The 24,311-nt window shown below is 37.8% G+C and overlaps 1 protein-coding gene across 3 annotated transcripts in view; it reads right to left on the bottom strand.

Annotated features, from left to right (window-relative positions):
• LOC106061469 (proton channel OtopLc-like) overlaps positions 1-24,081 on the bottom strand; it is a 73,123-nt gene extending 49,042 nt beyond the window's left edge. The window contains exons 1-2 of one of the 3 annotated variants that reach the window (XM_013219624.2): positions 23,927-24,081; positions 19,033-19,619 (exon numbers count right to left, since the gene is read on the bottom strand). In XM_013219624.2, coding sequence (XP_013075078.2) covers positions 19,033-19,546 — 514 coding nt within the window. In that variant the 5' untranslated portion in view covers positions 19,547-19,619; positions 23,927-24,081. Of the gene's footprint in view, positions 1-19,032; positions 19,620-23,631; positions 23,749-23,926 lie in introns of those variants that run through there. The other 2 variants (XM_013219623.2, XM_056037528.1) reach the window with 2 other exon arrangements.
• Between the last annotated feature and the right edge of the window lie 230 nt (positions 24,082-24,311).

Here is a 24,311-nt window from a genome sequence, read left to right on the forward strand (position 1 = left end):
TTTTGTCCACTCTAAACAGTGCTTATATCAGTGGCGTATTTTTGGTGATTCGGGCACCCGCGTGGGTCTCGACCTTTTTAGGTGCCCCCCCCCCCCTATTTGACATTCGACACCATGACATGAGGTAATAGCGCAATATTTAATGTAAAATGACATTTCGGACATTCATTTGGCCTCCCTCTCCTGTGGGTCTCGGGGGGATTTTCAAATTTGCACCCCTTACCCTACCCTGGCTACGCCACTGGCTTATATCCATTGAGCTAACAACATTTATATTCAGCTATCATAGCGGTACGCCTAAAACATTGTATTGTAAGTTTCTACTAGATGCTGAAATAATCAGAAACCCACCGAGACTTGTGCACGGGGGTTTGATTTACAGAAACACATATCGCGGGGATAAAATATTTAACGTAATTATTTCCCTTGACCATTCCTAAAGCTCTATCGAACGATGCTGGGAACAAATCATCTCCCCTTAATTTAAATCCATTACCTCCCCTATGTGAATGTTTCTCAATTTATCTCCCATCTCCTGCTTCAATGAGAGAGAGACAGACAGACAGAGAGGAAGAGAGAAAGAGACTTTTCTTTCTTTTAACCTGTTTGCTCAACATATTTAATTCTATCCTGACAGTGCTAGTTAAAAACCTGCTGATGTAGAGTGTCCAGAGAACATTGTAGATAGACGCTACAAGCTTGCATGTCCCTGCTATTTCCACTATTCGTTTCTAGCTAATCAGAAACTCCGGTAAATCACACTTAGACCATGTTACGTTGTCTTAATGGCTTCTACGTCTACACTAACCGAGCCAGACCAATGCGTTGTCAACATGATTGATTTATTGCAAATGGACTGATGTTATCTAAACCTGATTGAGGTATTGGAAGAATGTATTATGTATTCGAAACATGACAGACGTATTGAAAATATGACTGACGTTTTGAAAAGATGACTGACGTATTGAAAATTAACTAATTTAATGGCAATATGACTGACGTTTTGAAAAGATGACTGATATATTGAAAACGTTACTAGTATTGAAAAGATGGCATGTATTGAAAACATGACTGACGTATTGAAAAGATGACTGATATATTGAAAACGTTACTAATATTGAAAAGATGGCATGTATTGAAAACATGACTGACGTATTGAAAAGATGACTGATATATTGAAAACGTTACTAATATTGAAAAGATGGCATGTATTGAAAACATGACTGACGTATTGAAAAGATGACTGATATATTGAAAACGTTACTGATATTGAAAAGATGACTGACGTATTGAAAAGACGACTGACGTTTTGAAAACCTGACTGACGTATTGCAAACTAACCAATGTATGGCAGCATGTCTGGTGTATCTTAAACTTGAATGACATATTGATTACATGACTGATGCATTGACACATTGAGCGACATATACATATTGAAAAGATGACTGATGACTTAATAACAGGACCAAACGTATATGGGAATGTAGCTAACTATTTACACTTCAAAATTCAGACAAATAATATAATAATACAATTCCCTTTTCTTCTTGCTTCTGATATAACAAAAAGATGAGAAATCATATTCTCCAGAATACTTTGCAATATTGGCACTGGTCCTTCACAAGATCTAGTCTAATGCAATCATCTTTCAAAAGTACATTTTGTATGGAGAAGGGTTAGATTGTGATTGGTAATAATTAAATAGTTCATAGTTTCTCACATTCACACCTGATAGTTTCCATGACTCATTGTTAGGACTCTTTTGGTGCGACTTTCTGTTATGATGCTTTAGTTAGATTTGTTTTTGTTATGGCCATTTGTTATGACTCTTTGTAATAACATTTGTAACAACTCTGTAAAGACATCTTTTATTACTGTTTATTATAACTTTATGTTATCCCAACGTCTCGCACTGTGATTCAGGATTTGAGCGTTAAAACAGCAAATCACGAATCAGGGGAAGGGGGGGGGGGTGCTGCGGCCTCCCATTTATTCCTCACTCCCTTTAATGAAAACAAAACCCCAATTTTTTCCCAATCTCCGCCTTGGGGCCTTAGAATATTTCGTCCCTGGGTTTTCATTTTTTATTTTGTCCCGAGCCTGTGAAAAGTTCTTTTTTGTCCCCATCGAGCCAGTCATTTAATTCTGTCTCTTCAGTTGACTAACTTACCACCCCAGCCCCTAAGCCAATGCTTAATGCAGCGTAAAGAAAAATAGAACTCGTCCAGACCTAATGAAGTCTGGTGTGGAAGATGTCTGTCTCCCATTTTTTCTTTTTCCTAATTTCCAATTGGATGACGTGCCCCAAAGAAGATGTTGAAACTAAACATCATCGATGCCCCAAAGGGATGCTACACATACACGTACATACTCTTACACACATGTACACACTCTTACACACACATACACACTTTTACACATACACACAGCCTAAATGTCGAGGCTTGAATGGTTCTTCTGACAGACTTCTCTATTTCATTCCAGTGCATCTCGAGTACCAAAAAAAAAATTTCGGGCGGGGAGGGGGGGGTAGAAACGCTCCTGAGAGAGTCGGGTCTTAGCAAAGATCTATGTGCGTCTTCGAGCGTGTATGTATGTGTGCGCTTGAAGCGTGTAAATATATCTTACTGGATGACCTTTAAACTCATTGATAAGACAAATATACTTGGCTGGCATGAGTCGTTTGAGGGCCTGGAATGTGAAATAGAGGCCTAACGAAAGATATAGACTACATCTACATATGTTGGAATAAAATCTGCTATCTTCATTTATTTACTTTTTTTTTTACCTTGCGATTTTGTTTCAGATCAATTGTATAACGTACTCTTCGTAATTTAAAAAAAAGTACCTATTTATTTAAAGAAAAAAAAGTGAATATTATAAGTTTTAAAATGCAGGGGGGTATAACTCAGTTTGCGGGAATGTTGGGTAAATACAGAGTTCTTGTTCTTTTTCCTCCGCTTGATGAAAACTAAAATATTTCTTTCAACAGTTCGCATACAAAGCACTGGAACAGCGCGCCTTCTGTATGTATCTGTCGGTGCCTTCAACCCTCTCGTTCGCTGGGAGCTTGAGTGGAGGAGGGAGGGGGGGCCAGGGGTGGGGGCGTGGGTTTGGCAGGGGTCCGTGGATAAGAACTGATATCGCTCCCCCCGAGCGTCTTATCTCCAGCCTAGAATGTTCTCAGATAGTGAGTCGCCTACTACCCGCTACTCACACAGTCTTTCAAGCGCAGGGCGGGATAGTCACACTCACACACAAGTATACACACACACACACACACACAGTACAGACCCTTGCACTCTGTTTTTTTTTTCTTTTTTCTCTTTCTCTCTCTCTCTCTCTCTCTCTTTCTCTCAGGTATACAACAAGGAAGTTTAAAACGAAACGTTACTAGAGTGAATGTACACACAATCATTACGTTGTAAGCTTGTGTTTGACGGATTATACATGCACCATCATGTATGTACCATCATACACGTACCATATATACTTACCATCATACACATACTATATATATATAGTATGTGTATGATGGTAATATATACACACCATCATACACATTCCAGCATACATGTAGCCTACCATCATACGCATACCATCATTCACGTACCAGCATGTATGTACCATCATACATCTATCATCGTACATGTACCATCATACAACTATCAGCATACATGTACCATCATACACGTACCATAATACGCATGTCATATACATACCACCATACACATACCAGTATACATGTACCACCATACATATACCATCATACACGTGCCAGCATACATGTACCATCATACATCTACTATCATAAATGTAACATCATCTATCCATAACTTACATTTAACTCTGTCAGAAGCCATCGGGATTTGTGTATCTTGGGTCAAGCCGTTCCCTTCAATAGTTTCCAAGCTATTTTTTTCTACAGACGACCTGATCTATATGCTCCTTTCTAAGGTGCCTTAAGGAAAATTGCGCCTACAGTTAGGATTCAGTTATCTTAAGATACGAAATGTTTGCAAAAAAGATTCTAATGTCTTGACTGATTACGAATAATCATCTTCAATCTTTGATAGAATGTACTATCAATAATCTGAATTTGTTTTTTCCTGCCTCATAAATCAGGGAAAGTAAGGGGGATAACAAGGTAAATAACATGCAACAGTTAAGTTGTATATAGCTAGGTAAATAACATCTAATTCGTTAGAAGTAGGGGAGGTAACTATTTTATTAAATTCAACACTGAAAGAGGAACTAAAATTGTAACCTCGTTTTTGGGTAATCACCGTTACATTGTTTTACCTGTAATATTGATTGCATTTACGTTTTATAATTAATGCATAGGATAACAAAACAACCTGATAAGGACTTCCTTAAGAGCAGTGATCCTGATTCTATATTTTAAATTTATTAGTTCATGAAATCACTCTTTCGGAGTGCCTTTATTAACAATAACAGTTGTGGGGAGATTTAATTACTGTATGCTTTTTATCGCAGTCAGAATTAATATGTAGACATTGTAAAACACATACTCAAGAGTGTCAGCGGTTCTCAACCTTTTAAGCCAGGCGACCCCATTTTTACAATCGCAAACTCTGCCGCGACCCCCCCCCCCCAAACACACACACATAGGCTACAGCAAAAGATGAATAGACAATAACTGTCCATATTTTCGATGGTCTTAGGCGACCCCCTGGCAAATCGTCATTCAAGACGGTTATTCCAAATAGGTATTGATGTCAAGCGTCATACACGAGCTACAGAAATGTAATACTCAGAACTTGAAATCGCAAGGCCTCGATGACTTGTGCCTCTGGTCACTTTGGACAGTCTTAAAGTTGGACCTTATCCTTGAGGGTATAATCTGGTCATCAGACATTTTTAATTGGCGACATTTCAAACATTGTTCCAGGATAGATGAACTGCTTAAGTTCATAGTGCATGCATATAAGACACTTTCGTGAATGCCTTCATTGTTGTTAACACTACGTCTGTATTATATAAGATAAGATAAGATAAGATAAGAAGTTCTCAAAGCCTTTCACGATTTGCTGCGTCAATCGCACCAATTACCTCCCCTTTTTCATCTCTGTTCAGGATTTAGTTTTTACTGTCATTTTGAAAGACAGTTGTTCCCCCCTGCAGAGTCTCTACCTACTTTTAAATTGTCTTCATGTTTTCTCTTTCTCTCAGCGTCTGTCTGTCTCAACAGCCAGCTTCAAAGTTCTAGACCAACTTTAATTCTCCAATTTTCTTAGCTGTTGGTAGCTGTGTTCTCAAAGTAGGCTGCCAAGGTTATCCCCAGAGGGTTTATTCTGTATTTTGTTAGCGTTTATTTTGTGTAAAGTATTTCAATTCTTCCCGAAATATCCGACAACGCCATTCTCTCCCTTTTCTTCTGTTTTCGTTTTGGCTGCAACTATTTTTGTATATATATATATATATATATATATATATATATATATATATATATATATTCAAAACCCTTTTTAATAGCTTAAAAGAGTTATTTTTTAGTTCAGTTTCAATTTTTTAAACATCAGACCGGCAGAGAAAAATTTCACCTTCAGATCATGTGAGCCATAGAACCAGTGGCGGATCGAGGATTGGGGGGGGGGGGGGGGAAGGGGGGAGAGAGAGGAGGGAATGGAGACACACACACACACATTTACAAATTTTATGGTTTCGTCCAGACATAAAACTAATATACATCCTACAGAAACCATCTGGGAACAGAGAGGAAAAAAATAAAGAAGAATTAAAAGAAAGAAAGACCGCAAAGCAAACATGGGGGAAAAAAGTCACATGTAAAACCAAAGTAATCCTATCAATTAATGAATTAAATGTAGCATTTAACACAAAAATTAATGAAGGATTCATTAATCTAACCCATTTTCACGTTCAAATAACAATTAATTAATGAGTCCTTAAAATGTAAACAACTCCTTCAAGTGACATGGAAGAAATAAGAACTAAGTAGATATGATATAAATTAATGATGAATACATTTTTCAATATTAATCACATAGGCGCGGTGTACTATGGCTATAAGTCATTGTACTTTATAATACATTTCTTATTCTTAACGTTACTAGTCTACAATAAAGTCACCCTGTCGATTCATAAATACATGTGTAAGTGTACCACATTATTATATATGGAACGTTGAAGTCAAATTAGAGTTTACAACACCTAATAAACTACATCTAACAATATTATTATTATATATTATAATATATTAATAATATATTATTATTATTAAAAAAAAAAAACATTAATTCCCTACAACTAGTTAGACCTCGGGAAAAATTGTAATGTTATTTTCGGCTATTTCCATTGTGACGAGTTTCGATATTGAGCTGTAATAAACATTAAGGTCAACATTTGATGACCCACTCGAAACAAAACCAATTTAAAGTTACACTGACTGAAGCAGGGGAGAGAGTACAAGGACTTTAATTTTTCTTTTTTTTTTTTTTTTACCTTCTCATTTTATTATTTTAATATTAAAGAATTCTCAATTTTTTAAAAATTATACAGGCGAATAATTCTTCTATCCTTTTCCAATTTTATAAAAAAAAAATATGTGTATATATTATATTGTTTCATGATTCGTTCTTGAAGAGTTAACATTTTTTAATTCCTAAAAAAGAAACCTGTTATTACTTGATCTAGACAAGAACCCCCCCCCCCCTCTCCCGCATACAATTAGAGATAATGGGTCATTAGCTTTAAAGGAAACTATTACATTAGAAAAATAGTTTCTAAAAACAAAGCTTATCTAAGGGAAAGAACCGCTAACTACTGCCATTTACTGAAACGTACAGGGTTTAGCTCCCTTTCTGCTATATAAAACAAAAGTGATTAATTAATAAGTACTAATTGATTAACCAATTGGTTAATTTTTGGATTGATTCGTGCATTGTCATCAATAAGTATGCAAAAGTTTAACTTGATCCGAGAATGGGAAGTGGAAAAGAAACAACATGGGAAGTGGAAAAGAAACAACATGGGAAGTGGAAAAGAAACAACATACTATAACGTAATAAGGGGATTAAATCCATATATACATCCACATCTCTTATTTAGTAGTATTTATAACCCTAATTTCGAAATCAAACAAAATAGTTTGTTTTCTTTCAATTGACTCCTGTTTTGTCAGTTTCAATGATTAATTTTGCAAAGTTTTAACTTGATTGGAGAATGGAAAATGTTCAAACTTTTTACCAGACAGACAAACAATCAGAGTAAGTTGATATAAGCTTTGTAAAAAAGAATTTTATGGTGACAAGATCTTTCAAGCACAATCACTCCCTGCCATTCACTCAATTACTCAAACTTTCTGACTCCAACACTCACAGAACAAGGATCACGAGATGTGGTTTATCTTTTTCTGACCTAGCTCGACCTTGACCTTGAACATTCAATCTTTTTTTGTGTATGGGTTATGTTTGTATATTACGAAGAAATAAAGAAAAAATAAATAAAGGAAACAAACCTCGTAAGAAATGGAAACAAGAGAAAGAAAATAGAAATATAAGAGAAGGAGAGAGAGAGAGTGTGAGAAAGAGAGAGCGAGAGACAGAGAAAAAAAAAGGGGGGGGGGAGAGAGAGAAAGCAATTATATGAACAAGACAAACATTGGGTGTCTGGGATTATCGTTCTTGCAGGTAACTATGAAGGGCAGACCAATCTTGTGTTCAGGTGAATGTAAATTGAGAGTTATTCCTCCTTGAACACACACACACACACGCACAAAACCGCACATATTTTTTTCTCTTGGTTGATGTGCAGACGAGATCTTATACGTGTATTTTTTTTCAGAACTTCGGGATCTTAAGACAAAATTTTTTTTACTGCTAGTCTTATCTTACGAGTGATCGCCTTGAGTTTTTTGAAGCTGATCCCTTCCATCTAACGACCACCGGTTATAGCAACCAAACCAAACCTTAATCATGAAATGAAAAGGTAAAAATAAATCAATTAAAAATTTCTTTTTATCATGCGCTTCATGCTAGAAGATTAAGGTGTTATTATTTAAATATCACAAGTCGAGGTTTTTAACTTGACCTAATTTCTCTGTTCTCATCACAAATATCATGGGATACACATTTGTGCTTTTGACGAATTCAAAAAAACAAACAAAAAACAAAAAACAAAAAAAAACAAGTTAAAAGGACAATTTTAAATACTTTGGGTCTATTGGCTCAGATAAAGAAACCAAACATGAATTACTGGCAAGAATTGCACAGTTCACACTCCACAGCAGCACTTGCAAAACTCAAAACAATATGGAAAGACAAAGGAATAGCCCTCGACACTAAAATCAGACCAATGCACTCCCTGGTCACGGCCACATTCTTGTATATGCTTGCGAATCTTGGACGCTGACTGCAGATCTTGAGAGGAGGATCTTAGAAATGGAATTGAGATGCTACAAAAAGATCCTAAGTATCACAAAGACCACATCACAAATAAAGAGATTAGAAACATGATTCATATAGCAATTAGTACAGCAATTGGATCCCACGACGACCTGCTAACTACTGTCAAAAAACGCAAACTTAAACTCTAAGGCCATATCACAAGGTCCTCAGGGCTTGCAAAGACGTTCCTTCAGGGAACAATACCAGAAACAATAAAGAAGAAGAGGCAGACAGAGAAAGTTATGGAAAGACATATTAGAATGGACAAGCCTATCAATGAAGATATTTGGAATTAGAATACATATGTGTATGTATACATCATCGGCCATTCTAAATCGCAAGGTTGGAAAGGAGTAGGGCCTACATTTATATGAAACAGTTCGCGAATTTATCAAGTATGCATGTAGTTCGTCACTATATATAGTTCCTTTATTTAATCGTATAAACCTTTTTTTTTTTTTTTTTCCTTTTAAATTATAAACAAATTGTCGCAAAAGAAGATTTTTTTTGTCCATTTTTCATAAATTTAGTCATTTATCAGTCACACTCTAAAATGTCAATTATAAGCACACAATTATCTGTATTCAAGTTTATTCTATACATGTTAATTTAAGGATATAATTGTATTTTTTACACAACTTCAACAACAGTTTTTATTTGGTGCGTGTGTGTGTGTGTATGTGTGAGTAAATGTGCACTGGGAGGTTCTTTTCTTGGTAATCCCCCCCCCCCCCAAGATGTCCACTCTATATAAAAATGGTGCTGACAGCTGTAAGGCTGTTGTACATGCTAACGTCCTTTCTACACCTCTCTACATAAAATGCTGATCCCAGATATAAGGCTATAGAATACAGAACACATCTCAAAATCCCGGATGTGACGTTGGCGTAGAGCTGGACTACGTCACCAAATAGATATGCTACTGTACAAGAGGTTTCATAGTAAGGGAGCTAAATCTACATGTCAACAGGACATGTTTTTAATCAACATTTCTAGAGTTATCTTTATTGTGCTGCACAGTTCAGTCCCCTAGATGCCAAAAATTACAATCAGCCCAAACTGACGAGATTGCTAATGTATTCCTTTGCTAAGAGTGATATGTCCACAAGGCCCCTACCCAGCCCTTTAATTTTTTTTTCTTATTACTTAAAGCTCATTATTCACCTTATCATTATTGCAGACATTTCATAATTTATTTCATTAACATAATGAAGCTTCTTTTCTTCGCCCCCTCCTAAATCTTTTTTTAACGTACTTTTGCGTTTATCTTCATTTTTTAGATAAGTTACATCAACCCCCAGCGCGATGCTCCAAAGTTCTGTAGAAGATACATTAACTCCAACATCTCATCGCCCCATGTACACAATTTGGGAAAGACAACGACGGCTTTGTGAAGTATATCAAAGCAAAATTAAACAGAAGGGGAAAATATGCAAATTGCGGAAACCAACTTTTTATTTTTCAGTGTTGATTTTTATTTGTGTGTGTATTGTGTAATAAAGTGTGCTACTTAGTACATATACAAAGAAATTTGAAGAAATGAGACTAGTCCAAAGCATGACATACAAAACTGGGAATGACGTCATGTAATGTCATGAGATAGGACCCAGCCGTCCTTCACCTTAGATTTGAACAAATCCTGTAGATGTAAGTTTCTAATATACATGCACGACTAAATAAACACATGGATAAGCGTTGGACGTAATTATCTTCTCTTTTGAAAGAAGGTCTGTAGTTTTATAAGATAATAAATGGCTGTATATATTATTAGCCAAGTTCTGCTTGCAATGATCGTTATTGCGCTTATCGTGCGGTCTCGTGAAAGATTTCGATTGGCTACTGACGTGCAGCGAGAGGTAAACGAGGCAACGGCCTCGACCTCAACAGCCTTTTCCTTGTTTATGCGCTGGGGCGGTTGAGGTTGGGGCGATGACGCTGTTGAGTACTCAGGCATTGAATGGATTCCACACGTGGTCCGAAAGTTGAGATAGACCCAAAAACTTACGTAACGAGAGACTGTAAAAGGCTCTAATCTTTCACTAAGCGCCTGATTACTCCCAGTGGCGTAGCTAGGGTGGGGTGAGGAGGGGTGAGAATTTGAAAATCCCCCCCGGGACACCTTTTGAGGGGGGCCCCCAAATGAGTGTTTTTTACATTAAATATTGAATTTTACGCAAAATGCAGGGCCCCCAACGAGGTCAAGCCCCCCCCCGGGCCCCCAAACGATGGCAAATTCCTAGCTATGCCCCTGATTATTTCAAATCTCTCCACCCCCCCCCCCTTCCACGTGATGTGCAGGAGAAAGGGAGGGGGCGGAGGCTAATGGCGGCACGTGAAAGCAGGTCAGTTTGAATCTAATAATTAGATCTGGCCAAGGATCGAGGAAAAGAAGGCGCAGAGGGGAGCTAGTCAAGAAACGCCATTAGCTGAGGAATTTAACAGCTGAGCCTTAATCAGATCCATTAATGTGACGTCACTTGTTTGTGTGTAGAAACTCACTAGCCAGTGCCGTGGACATAAGCAGAAAAAAAAAAACCCAGAACAATTCTACCTGGATTCTACTGTAGCAAACGCCGGCTTAACTGGCATCAGGCAACCCGGTAGACGCAACGCCCAAACGACATAAATAAATTTTATGCTCCCACCAAGATTCAAGCAGCTAAGAATGTTAACTCTCAACCACTGCATTTGCTCTGATGTAATGACATGCATTATCTCAGAGTTTCATTTGCTTTGAGAGTATCAATGTTAGAATTTAAAGATATGGATAGCTGTGAAAATAATTTCAACAATAGTTTTTTTTTTTTTTTAAATCATCTGTTGATATATTTATTAGGTTAATCATACAATGATTTTTTTAAAATCTCATTTTGTTTTATGTCTGTCCAACTTGTCTGTCTCGGCTGTCCGTCAAGGCACACTAAAAGTGATCAAGAAATGTTTAATTCCTAATGAACCTTTCACATTCCTTCAAGGAGCGAAGGACTTTGCCAGAGCTAAGATTGATTTTGGCTTTGTGTGTTGTTTTAACAATTCCTTTGGAGACATAAAAATCTTTTCTAAGCCGATAGACTTGTACATATGTTATTAGACGTCTTGTCCCCTGAGTGGATACGTCAAACAGGCGTTTAAACACCGCAACAAATCGAAAGGGCCCGGACGGCTATCTCGAAAGTTCATACGCTTACATAACGTATGAAAAAATAAAATTAAAATAATATTTTTCATTAAATTTAGTTCGAGTTAATTGGCTTGATTAGAAAAAGCAAAGCCACATTTGAGACCGAACTTTCAATAAAAACAAATCGGATGTTATTAATTTTTATCTATTTTATATTATTTTTTATTATTTCGGTGTTTAATTTTAAAGCATACCAATTTGCATTTGTTATATAAAGGGTTTACAGCAAAAAAAAAAAAAGGTAGCTTCGAACATGTACGAATCTTAAGCTAGTTAATGGCCTTGTTCTAAATATAGTGGTTAATGGCGCCATAACGGTTCTAGTATACTTCTGTGAATACCAGCCCATGGACCGTTTGTAAAATAACGAGAGATATACCTTGTAGTAACTTAGCTGGCACACCACTCTCATGGGAACTAGCAAACAGTACTCCCAGGGCATGCTGGGAACGTTGCCAGGATGTAGTACAGATGTGTCTGCTAGACTTTTCCCAAGGGTATTTTTCCCATGCGAGCTTGGCGCGCTTTTCTTGCCAACGAGATCACGGCCGTTACCTGGGACGTGTTACCTGTTCCCATGTGTGGGACGTTAGAATACCTGGTCCAGGTTAAAGGCAGGGAGAAACCCGGTCCCAGAGCGATCAGACTAAATGTAGCCGAACGGAAATATGTCCGATGGAATAAAACGTAGAGGGAAATAGAGAGACAGACCAGATCTACGCCTAACAAAAAAAAAAAAGCAGCAATACACTTAAGACATAAGTTGTATGATATATATTTATGATATATAATAATAACAAGAGAGACAGAGAGAGAGAGAGAGAGAGAGAGAAAGAATTTCAAAGAAAAGTTACCCAAAAATTAAAGAAATAAATAGTGATAGTGAAAACTAGTTATAGAACCTTTGTTTGAAAACCTAAAATGTACAGTTTTGCTATTGCTAATTGCGTGGGCCAGTTTTAGACTTGATGAGGCCCCCTTGCTCTTTTCATACTTGTTGAGAAACGCAAGACTATATTTCAATAAGTAGATATATTGTAATGCGGACTTTGTATTTAGTTGTATTGTTTCTGTCTGTTGTAGGGATGTCAATATTATCCTGCTCTAAAAGGTGTGGCCATAAGGGGCAAAATCTTTGGAGAGATAGAAGTACGATTTGAATACTTATGATCATGCCGCTCTTCGCTCATTATTTATCATCAAAGTCCAAGGTGTGGTGGAAGTAGTGGAAATCTATGGAGAGATGAGAACGATTAGAATACTTATGATCATGCCGTTGATAAATTATCTCCTGGAGGCCATCTTTCACTTTATTTGTCAATCGTTCTATCTTAAATCTGAGCGTGTCAGTTCAAACCCTGATAGAACGTTTGATTTAGTCTAATAAACGCTGACTTCAACACTGGCCTAGAAATTACAAAAGATGTACAGCAATACGAATCAATGGATCGTCTTCTGTACCTACTAGCAGAAGCCTATCTTAGTCATTTCGATTAGCACGCAGAAAACAATTTTACATTAGCTCTTTATCTATTGATGTTATTTTTTTTTTATATTTTAAATTCTTTTCTATTCTTATTTATTAATGTTAATTCTTTTCAGTCATGTAATTAAAAATAAAAATAAAATAAATAAAACAAAAATAAATATATGAAATATTGTTAATTTCTTACTTTTTACAATTATTATTTGATGGATTAGAGGATGAAATGACCAGAGTATGAAATGGCCAAGGGATGAAATGACCAGGGACGAAGTGACTAGGGATGAAATGATTAGAGGATGAAGTGACCAGGGGATGAAATGACTAGAGGATGAAGTGACCAGGGGATGAAATGACTAGAGGATGACGTGACCAGAGGATGAAATGACTAGAGGATGAAGTGACCAGGGGATGAAACACTGGCGGATCCAGGGGGGGGGGCGGTAGGGGCGATCGCCCCTTCCCCACTCGGCCGACCCCCCCCCCCGAAAGGGGGGGGGCGGACGAATTTTAGTATAGAAGTCACACAATTTGTATACGAATTTATTATTTACGTTAATAATATATACTAATTATTTATATTTCAAACTATTTTAAGATTATTTCCCGAAGGGGGGGGGGGCGGACGAATTTTAGTATAGAAGTCACACAATTTGTATACGAATTTATTATTTACGTTAATAATATATACTAATTATTTATATTTCAAACTATTTTAAGATTATTTCCCGAAGGGGGGGGGGCGGACGAATTTTAGTATAGAAGTCACACAATTTGTATACGAATTTATTATTTACGTTAATAATATATACTAATTATTTATATTTCAAACTATTTTAAGATTATTTCGCGGGGGGGGGGGGGGGGGGGGGGGGCGAAACCTCTACTGCCCTTCCCACCTAAACCCTTTGAGTGTGGGGGGGGGGGGCGGTCCTACTTTTATGGAGAAATCATAGTTTGTGAACAAGATTAGTTGAATTGATATATAAATTTGATATTATGTCGCTCCCCTTCTGGTATCTTGGCCGATTCGGTGGGGTAAGGGGGGTGGGGCGATTGCATGTGCAGCCCTCCCCGCTCTAGCCCTCTGAGTGGGGAGTGGTCCTATTTGTATGTGGGAATCATAGTTTGTGAACAAAAATAGTCGAATATCTATATAATTGATATGTGAAACCATTTGTATATTATGTCGCACCGCACTCTAATCTCAAATTTTATGATAGTAAATATAAAATGAAAAAGAAAAAAGGTGGGAGGGGCGACACATGCCATCTCCTTTCCCTCATCGGACAAAGCAATAATTTTTCTTTTTGTATTATAGTTAAGAAATTACAAAATGTAAAAAAAATCAGCCACTAATATAATTTAAATATGCTATAAATTAAATTCTTATATCGAGTCGCCCCACCCTTATTCTTTAATGCCAAATGCAATCATTAGCAGAAATTATAAAAAGGAGCGAGGATAAAACGTTTTCATTCTACCGACCCTCCCATTTCCAGACAGAGTTTATGTAATTTCACATGAATTTATCATAATTATTTTAAGAAAGACTTTGCTTTAGAAAAGTTAGAATTCAAACAAAAATTTTCAGTATGAGTCACGATTGAGATGAGTACCCTTTTTTCCAACCTTTACTCAATCTAATATTTTTCTAGTTAAATTTGGGACTATAACTCACAATTTATGCTTGAATTTTATTGAATATTATTTATCGAATTTTTTTTTTCGGAAGCGATCCTCAAAGCCTTAATCTAAATATGTGGGGTATCTGATCTTTTCAAGGAACAAATCGGTTTTATTTGCAATGTATTAAGGGCGTATACATTCAAATTAGAATATTTTTCAAGTACAATATTATTCAAAAGGTCCTTTTTTAATAGGATGAATAATGAGCTTTAGGTAAGGAGAATGCGTTTCTTCAGTGAAGAATGCAAGAAAACGCTTTTAGCGTCGGGGCTTCGCCCCGAAACTCACTGATGAATAGTGAGCTGTAGTTGTCAGGAGCAGGCGTTTCTGCAGTGAAAAATGCAAGAAAACGCTTTTGGCGTCGGGGCTTCTCCCCGAACTCGACTAATGGATGAAGAGCTGTAGATGTCAGGAAAATGCGTTTCTTCAGTGAAGAATGCAAGAAAACGCTTTTAGCGTCGGGGCTTCGCCCCGAATCTCACTGATGAATAGTGAGCTGTAGATGTCAGGAGCAGGCGTTTCTGCAATGAAGAATGCAAGAAAACTCTTTTGGCGTCGGGGCGTAAACTCCACTGATGGATAAAGAGCTGTAGATGTCAGGAGAAGGCGTTTCTGCAGTGAAGAATGCAAGTAAACGCTTTTTGGCGACGGGGCTTCGCCCCGAACTCCACTGATGGATAAAGAGCTGTAGATGTCAGGAAAATGCGTTTCTGCAGTGAAGAATGCAGGAAAATACTTAGAAATACTGCTTATTTATTCTTATATATATATATTTTATATTATATATATATATATATATATATATGCTTTACGCACGTTTATGCATAGGGTTAGGGTTTACTGGGCGTTAGGGTTAGGGTTTGGAAAAAAATCGCCCCCTCCACTCCAAAGTTCTGGATCCGCTAGTGGGATGAAATGACTAGTGGATGAAGTGACCAGGGGATGAAATGACTAGAGGATGAAGTGACCAGGGGATGAAATGACTAGAGGATGACGTGACCAGAGGATGAAATGACTAGAGGATGAAGTGATAAGGGGATGAATGACTACAGGATGAAGTGACCAGGGGATGAATGACTAGAGGATGAAGTGACCAGGGGATGAAATGACTAGAGGATGAAGTGACCAGGGGATGAAATGACTAGAGGATGAAGTGACCAGGGGATGAAATGACTAGAGGATGAAGTGAAGTGACCAGGGGATTAAATGACTAGAGGATGAAGCGACCAGGGGATGAAATGACCGGAAATGAAGTGACTAGTTATGAAATGACCGGAGATAAAGTGACTGGGGATGAAACGACCAGGAACCCTAAATAGTGGAAGGCTCTAGCTATAGTTTGTTTTTCTTAAAAGGTAAATCCTGCACGGATAAAATCAAACTTAAAATCAAACTACTTACCTTCGTAAGTGTTCTGGTGTTGTTTTTATTCTATATAGGCAAGTTCATTAAGAGACGCAACTTTACATGGTTGTTATTTAGTTTTAAAATTCATGGCGTCTTTTGATTTTACACAATGTGTCCGATTTTCTTTTTCTCGCAAAGCTTATATCCACTTACTCTGTCTGTCGGTCTGTCTGTCTGTTACAAAACATTTACACGTTAATACTCTGACACCCAATCTCGGATCAAGCTGAAATTTTTGCACAATTGTTTCTTTAACCTGACATAACAAGAATCAATAGTTAATAATTGTTTTTAAAAATCTCAAACAAGGAAAAGAAATTGACTGATGTTGAATAAGTTGAATTATTCCCCTTTATACTTTGTAGAGAGAACAATTTGAAACTAACAATAGATAACTAACCATAAAATCTTTTGTAGCCCTAGCCCTCGAGTTGGAATTCAGGTCGTTAAGCATTTTTTTAAAATTAGTGCATTAATAAAGCGATCACTCAAATACCATTTCTTCCTTTCCCCTTTTTCAACTTAAACAAGCAAGTGATAGGATCATAACGTCTTGATAAAGCTAAAAAACATGAAATAGATCTATTACAAATTTAATTACATGACTGATCCAAACTGATTGATACATCTACTCTTAATATAAGCTTTGCTTTTGAAAAGAGTATTTTTAAAAATGTTTTTCCTGTTATTGTATTTCATCTTTTTTTTTTCCATTTAATAAATAATAAAAAAAATACACAAACACACACATATATATATATATATATATATATATATATATATATATATATATATATATATATATATATATATATATATATATATATATATTTTTATATATATATATATATATATATATATATATATATATATATTGCTATTCAGAGCACTGCATGCTATTCTGAAATAGAAGAGATTTCCTGATACCAGAAAAAAATACCTATACATTCACACGTAACAAGCGAGTAAATTTGTGAAGATCCCTGTTGCCATGACAACATTTATATACAGAAAGTAATAAAAATGTAACAAGCGCCTGAGAGTTTCAGAAACACATTTTTCTGTTATGTTTCGCCCTGTCAGACACGGGCAGATGTTGTTTAGGACAAGACCTTGTGCTAGATGCCAAATAAATAAAAAAAAAAAGTGGCCCACCAATAGAGCCTGACTGAAGGTCGACCTGGCATTTGAAGTCATTCAGTCAGTCATCGAGAGAAAGGGGAAAGTGGGGGCGCGATAGTGATCTTGTAGTAAATCTAGGTCGTTGAAAGATAATAGTTTTTTTTTTGTTTTTTTTTTCTGTTTAACACTCTAGCTAGAGAAATCTGGCAAGTTTTTTGTTTTTTATTGCTTTGTACTACTTTATATGACGTTTGGCCACGAGGCCTTCATACGCTACAAAACAAACAAACAAACAAAAAAGACAGACAATTAACACAAAATGTATCTGTCCGATGTTGTTCTCTATCCAGCCAGAAAAAAAAATCAACACCAGAGGGCACCCTTTTCGCCACCTGAAAAGGCCGCCTCTGCCTATTTGTGTAATTCATTTCTGCTGGATGTGATGTGATTCACTCTTAAAAGATTGTATTGTTAAAGTTCAATTGGTGTGATTTTATCTCTTTTATAAGGTTGCATTATTATAGATGAACTGTCCTTATTCCGTTTTCCTTATAAAATTATATTGTAGTGATTAACCTGTTGTGATTTTAAGATTATATTGTTATAGTTTAACTGCCGTGACTCAATTTGATGCTTGTACTTTCAAATTTCTAATTGGTTTTATCAAAAAAGTAAACCTGAGCCAAGTCAGCGTGTGAATTTCAGTATTGATCATTGTTTGGTTCATCTCTAGAACTAGTAGTTGATTGATTTCGTTGACGAACTAAAAATTCGGAGCGGCATCAGAGCTAAACGTACCAGTATTAAAAAAAAAAGTTTCCCTTTCAGACCTTGCGATCTATGGGGCAGGTGATCATCTGTTTCTGTGGCTTAACGGTTAACTAGGGTATCGTGTGGCCAGCACAACGACCAACCGCCTTTAATTTTCCCCAATTAATGTCAGGTACCAATTAGAGCTAGGTGGACTCAGAGGCGCCCAAAGATCCGAAATTAAAAATCCCAGTCTTCACCAGAATTCGAACCCGAATCCCCGGTTCGGAAGGCAAGCGCTTTACCGCTCAGCCACCGCGCCTCCTACATACTGGTACAACAATAATTAAATAAATAAAAAAATAACAACAACATTCATAGCAGACGTTAAAGTGTTAACTCTTCAGTGTTAAGAGATAAAAAGTTGCCCCGAGCAATCTGTACATTCTTCAGAAAAGAGCTTTGCCAGATGAAAACAAAAGTAAAAGGAGGAAGTGTATCAGTATATTGTGGTAACTCGACACCGCAGAAGATACGGTTCTGAGATGTGATTGGGAGCACTGGGCTCAGAATGAGCTATACCAGCGGCTCTTATCATAATGGCCTCTGTCCAGCGGTAAGTCCAACTGAACGAATATCTTGACATCCTGGCCAGACAAAAACCAAATGTCGTAAAGATATTGTTTTCCGAGTCCGAAAATTAAATTTTGTTTTCACGTCGATTCGTAGACCTAATACTCACATATTTTGTCATGGGTGACACAGAAGATGTTTTGTCTGCCCAAGGTCAATAATAACACATCAGATATAATATTCTAGATTTAATACCACTGAGAAATTTTGGGTTGATATTATTATTCAGAAGAGTTAAAACTCAAGATTTCTTGGTTCCAAATCCTAGCACTTTACTGCTTAAATCTATTTGTTAAACACCAGAGGCGTAGTCACTAGAAATTAAAGGTAGGGTCACTTACTTTCACTGATCCGTTCTTTGAGAGACTTTGGGGTCGAGGCCGACTCTGGCTTCCCGTCTGGCGTTATTGGAGGCGTCGTCGTGTGTGTCGCAGATGTCGTTGTGGTAGCTTCTCCGCTGGTGTTCGGGGCCGACGAAGAAAACGCCTGATCATTAGGAGGTTCCACCACTATCTCCACAGGGTCTGCCGGACCTGGCGCTGCGGAACCATCTACAGGAGTCCCCTGAGACACATCTCCGTTGCCGCCCTGGAAATGTGGCGGGGGAGGATGGTGGTGCAGCTGTTGGCTGTACTCCGGTAGCTGGTCGTAGCCGTTCTCCTGGTAGTCTTGCGGCTGTTCCCCGCTGGTGTCCGCATCTTCCTCATCCTCGTCCATGTCGAGATCCTCGTCCTCCTCCCTCTGTTCAGGCTGCTGCAGAAAAACCTCCTCATCACCCTCGTAGTTTCCTCCGTCTCCATTCCCTCCCGGAGGATATTTTCCCTCTTCCGCATAATTTAATGCTTCCGAATTCATTTGTGCTAGTCTTGGAAAAGAAATAATGATATCCACCAGAAACTAGTTGCACAATCACGCGACTAACAACCCTCTGAAAGTGAAAACAAAAGTGCAAATAAGAGAAACATGAATTTATGCAAATACTTTTACAGTTTACCAAAACATATTATGGAACACATAAAAGTGCCAGAGTCAGTTATGAGAGATGTAACAACCCCTAAGCATGAAATATTCGCAGGCTATCCTAAAGTTTCTCCTCGCAAGCAAACCAACTGAGGGAAAAAATGTGGAGAATATATGATCGCGACATCATCACCAATGATGGAGGAAATGAAATTAAAGCATTGCGCTAAATCTGGGGATAAATCTTATGCAAAAAAGAATGTATTCGATACTGACATGACTGATGATAGGACAGATAGTATTAGTGACAGTAGTGATGAAAGTATTGATGTCAGAATGGACGGTGTCGAAAGTGTGACAGTTATCGACTATGTTGTAAAATGTTGTTTGTAAAATGTTGTTTGTAAAATGTTGTTTGTAAAATGTTGTTTGTAAAATGTTGTTTGTAAAATGTTGTTTGTAAAATGTTGTTTGTAAAATGTTTGACATTATTCGGATGTTCCTTGAAGATAATTTACTTCCTAGTCCAAACCTCCAAAAGGACGGCGGGGACGGCAGTGGTCAGGGTTTGAGCCCGGGACCATCAATAAGTCCGAATGACAGTCCAGCGCGCAAACTGCACGACTAGGCAGCCATCCAATGTCTTGTGTGAGTTTTGAGGTGGGAAAGGAAACAAAATATTGAGTTGGTAAGGTTATGAAAGAAGAAGATGAGGATGGTGATAGAGAAGTTGATAAAATGGTTGACAGCAGACGACATTGGGACAGTCAGAATAGGACAAACTAAAACAATTTTAACCACCAACAGTTTTGAGTTCTGCTTCTCCTGTTTGAATCCTACCGTTTTGAGTTCTGCTTCTCCTGTTTGAATCCTACCGTTTTGAGTTCTGCTTCTCCTGTTTGAATCCTACCGTTTTGAGTTCTGCTTATCCTGTTTGAATCCTACCGTTTTGAGTTCTGCTTCAACTATTCCACCATTCGTTGTGTTTCTCTTGTGATAACATTATATTAATGATCCGACTGCGCTTTGCAAACGTAGAGATTTAAGGACCAAAATAGAAAATGAGCGTCAGGTACAGGACAAGGGTTCTGAGAAGCAGAGGCCAAGAGCCGCTAATGGCTGACTGGTCGTGTGGTATGCGCTCTGGACTGTCGTCTCGATAATCCCGGGTTCGAACTACGTCCGCCGCATCATCGGCCGTCATGCTGGACAGTCTGGGCTAGGACGGAATAACCATGAATCCTGAAGAAACATCCCAAACATGTAAAATAAACGAACAAGTGACTCTTAAAAGGGACTCAACTGTTGTGCCAACATTTTGTGTTTGATGACATGGTGACCTCTATTCTTAGAATATAACCAGCTGGTCTGTTTGGTAAGCCTGGCTCTCCACTGCGTCTTTGGTTCTTAGTGAGGTAAGATGCACCAGTTTCATGTGGTTATACCAGTCTCAGCATACACCAGTTTCATGTGGTTATACCAGTCTCAGCATACACCAGTTTCATGTGGTTATACCAGTCTCAGCATACACCAGTTTCATGTGGTTATGCCAGTCTCAGCATACACCAGTTTCATGTGGTTATGCCAGTCTCATCATACACCAGTTTCATGTGGTTATACCAGTCTCATCATACACCAGTTTCATGTGGTTATACCAGTCTCATCATACACCAGTTTCATGTGGTTATACCAGTCTCATCATACACCAGTTTCATGTGGTTATACCAGTCTCAGCATACACCAGTTTCATGTGGTTATACCAGTCTCATCATACACCAGTTTCATGTGGTTATGCCAGTCTCAGCATACACCAGTTTCATGTGGTTATGCCAGTCTCAGCATACACCAGTTTCATGTGGTTATACCAGTCTCATCATACACCAGTTTCATGTGGTTATACCAGTCTCAGCATACACCAGTTTCATGTGGTTATACCAGTCTCAGCATACACCAGTTTCATGTGGTTATGCCAGTCTCAGCATACACCAGTTTCATGTGGTTATGCCAGTCTCATCATACACCAGTTTCATGTGGTTATACCAGTCTCATCATACACCAGTTTCATGTGGTTATACCAGTCTCATCATACACCAGTTTCATGTGGTTATACCAGTCTCATCATACACCAGTTTCATGTGGTTATACCAGTCTCAGCTTACACCAGTTTCATGTGGTTATACCAGTCTCAGCATACACCAGTTTCATGTGGTTATACCAGTCTCATCATACACCAGTTTCATGTGGTTATGCCAGTCTCATCATACACCAGTTTTGTGTGGTTACGCCAGTCTCAGCATACACCAGTTTCGTGTGGTTATACCAGTCTCATCATACACCAGTTTCATGTGGTTATACCAGTCTCAGCATACACCAGTTTCATGTGGTTATACCAGTCTCATCATACACCAGTTTCATGTGGTTATACCAGTCTCATCATACACCAGTTTCGTGTGGTTATGCCAGTCTCAGCATACACCAGTTTCATGTGGTTATGCCAGTCTCATCATACACCAGTTTCATGTGGTTATGCCAGTCTCAGCATACACCAGTTTCATGTGGTTATACCAGTCTCATCATACACCAGTTTCATGTGGTTATACCAGTCTCAGCATACACCAGTTTCATGTGGTTATGCCAGTCTCATCATACACCAGTTTCATGTGGTTATGCCAGTCTCAGCATACACCAGTTTCATGTGGTTATGCCAGTCTCATCATACACCAGTTTCGTGTGGTTATGCCAGTCTCAGCATACACCAGTTTCATGTGGTTATGCCAGTCTCATCATACACCAGTTTCATGTGGTTATGCCAGTCTCAGCATACACCAGTTTCATGTGGTTATACCAGTCTCATCATACACCAGTTTCATGTGGTTATACCAGTCTCAGCATACACCAGTTTCATGTGGTTATGCCAGTCTCATCATACACCAGTTTCATGTGGTTATGCCAGTCTCAGCATACACCAGTTTCATGTGGTTATGCCAGTCTCATCATACACCAGTTTTGTGTGGTTATGCCAGTCTCAGCATACACCAGTTTCATGTGGTTATACCAGTCTCAGCATACACCAGTTTCGTGTGGTTATACCAGTCTCAGCATACACCAGTTTCGTGTGGTTATGCCAGTCTCAGCATACACCAGTTTCATGTGGTTATGCCAGTCTCAGCATACACCAGTTTCGTGTGGTTATGCCAGTCTCAGCATACACCAGTTTCATACACCAGTTTCGTGTGGTTATGCCAGTCTCAGCATACACCAGTTTCGTGTGGTTATGCCAGTCTCAGCATACACCAGACTCATATGATTATGGTTGACTAGGCGTGCACCTTTCATGTGGCATTACTAGACTCGACGTAATTACATTTGCATGTGTACACATTAGTATGTATGTATCCTACCATTAGATAAGTTAACATTATTTTAGAGTTTAGGTTTCAGATCATTGAGTGGTAACTGAAGATTTACAGATAAAGTATACAAGAATTGTAATTTGCGACGCTAATTTCTTCACCAAGAGAGCCAAAAAGTCTGTATTGTTAGCTCCATTACTTTGTTGTCACTCAATAAAGACTCTACATTTGTCGTCTTTAAGTATAGTTAAGTTAATGAAATAATATGATAACATAGCGTAGTATGTGATATATTATTACACAAATTAAGCTAATAATTGAAATGCATTCATCACATATGAGATTATGCATGGTGCCGCAAACCCTAATAGATTCGATACATTTTTTAGCTATATGATAAAGCTAAAACTGAATAGCGCAAATACACCAGTTTCCTTTAAAAAAAAAAAAAAAAAAAGTAATTAAATCGTGTAATCAATGAGACTACTATTATCATTAATATCTATTTTAATGATTTGTACTTGTATTAGTAATCTGAATCTTATTATCATACAAAAATGAGATACCAACAAAATGCAAATATAATTAGATCTCTAACATTTCTAATATACATATAATAACACTGACCTGTTACTGTGTACACTAAAGACACTATGTTACCTTTGTAGCGAGTAAACTTTCCACACTATTCTATATCCATAGACTACAAGCCACTCGCACGTGTTCATGGATCTACTAATCCTAGAGAGTGAAGATTTTTGAAAAACTACTTTAAGGAGCTCACTCTTGACCTATTTACGGAGCATCCACGCCTCCCGCACGCAGGGGAATGTTTTTTACATAAATATTATGTAGTAATTTAAGAGAAATTGTATGAGATTTAAACATGCAATGCGTATGATTTCATTTATAGTAAACATACCTTTGGAGAAGCGATGTAGATAAACAGAAACTTTTTGGTTTCGTTTTGGTTGCACTAATTTGACTGAAAGTGAGGACTCCAACAAAGGATGCTTTGGGATATAGGGTTCCGATGTAGGAATAAAGAAATCTTTGGTTCCAGTCTTGAAGACTTACACCCACGCGCTCACACATACTCGCAAACACACACTCAAAACGTGGTTAGCTTGGGGTGGGGAGGGTGTGAGGGGAGAAAGGTTGTAGCCCCCCTCTCCCTCTTGCTCCAGTATCGTAGTAGTTGAAATTCCTTTCACCCCCCCCCCTCGCTTCTCTGTTTTCCTCTGTTTCTTCTTTACCTCTTTCTTTTAGCTTTTAGAAGTACTAGACCCTCCCATCACCCCCCACCA

This window comes from Biomphalaria glabrata, chromosome 8 (genome assembly GCF_947242115.1).
Source record: "Biomphalaria glabrata chromosome 8, xgBioGlab47.1, whole genome shotgun sequence".
Taxonomy (NCBI): domain Eukaryota; kingdom Metazoa; phylum Mollusca; class Gastropoda; family Planorbidae; genus Biomphalaria; species Biomphalaria glabrata.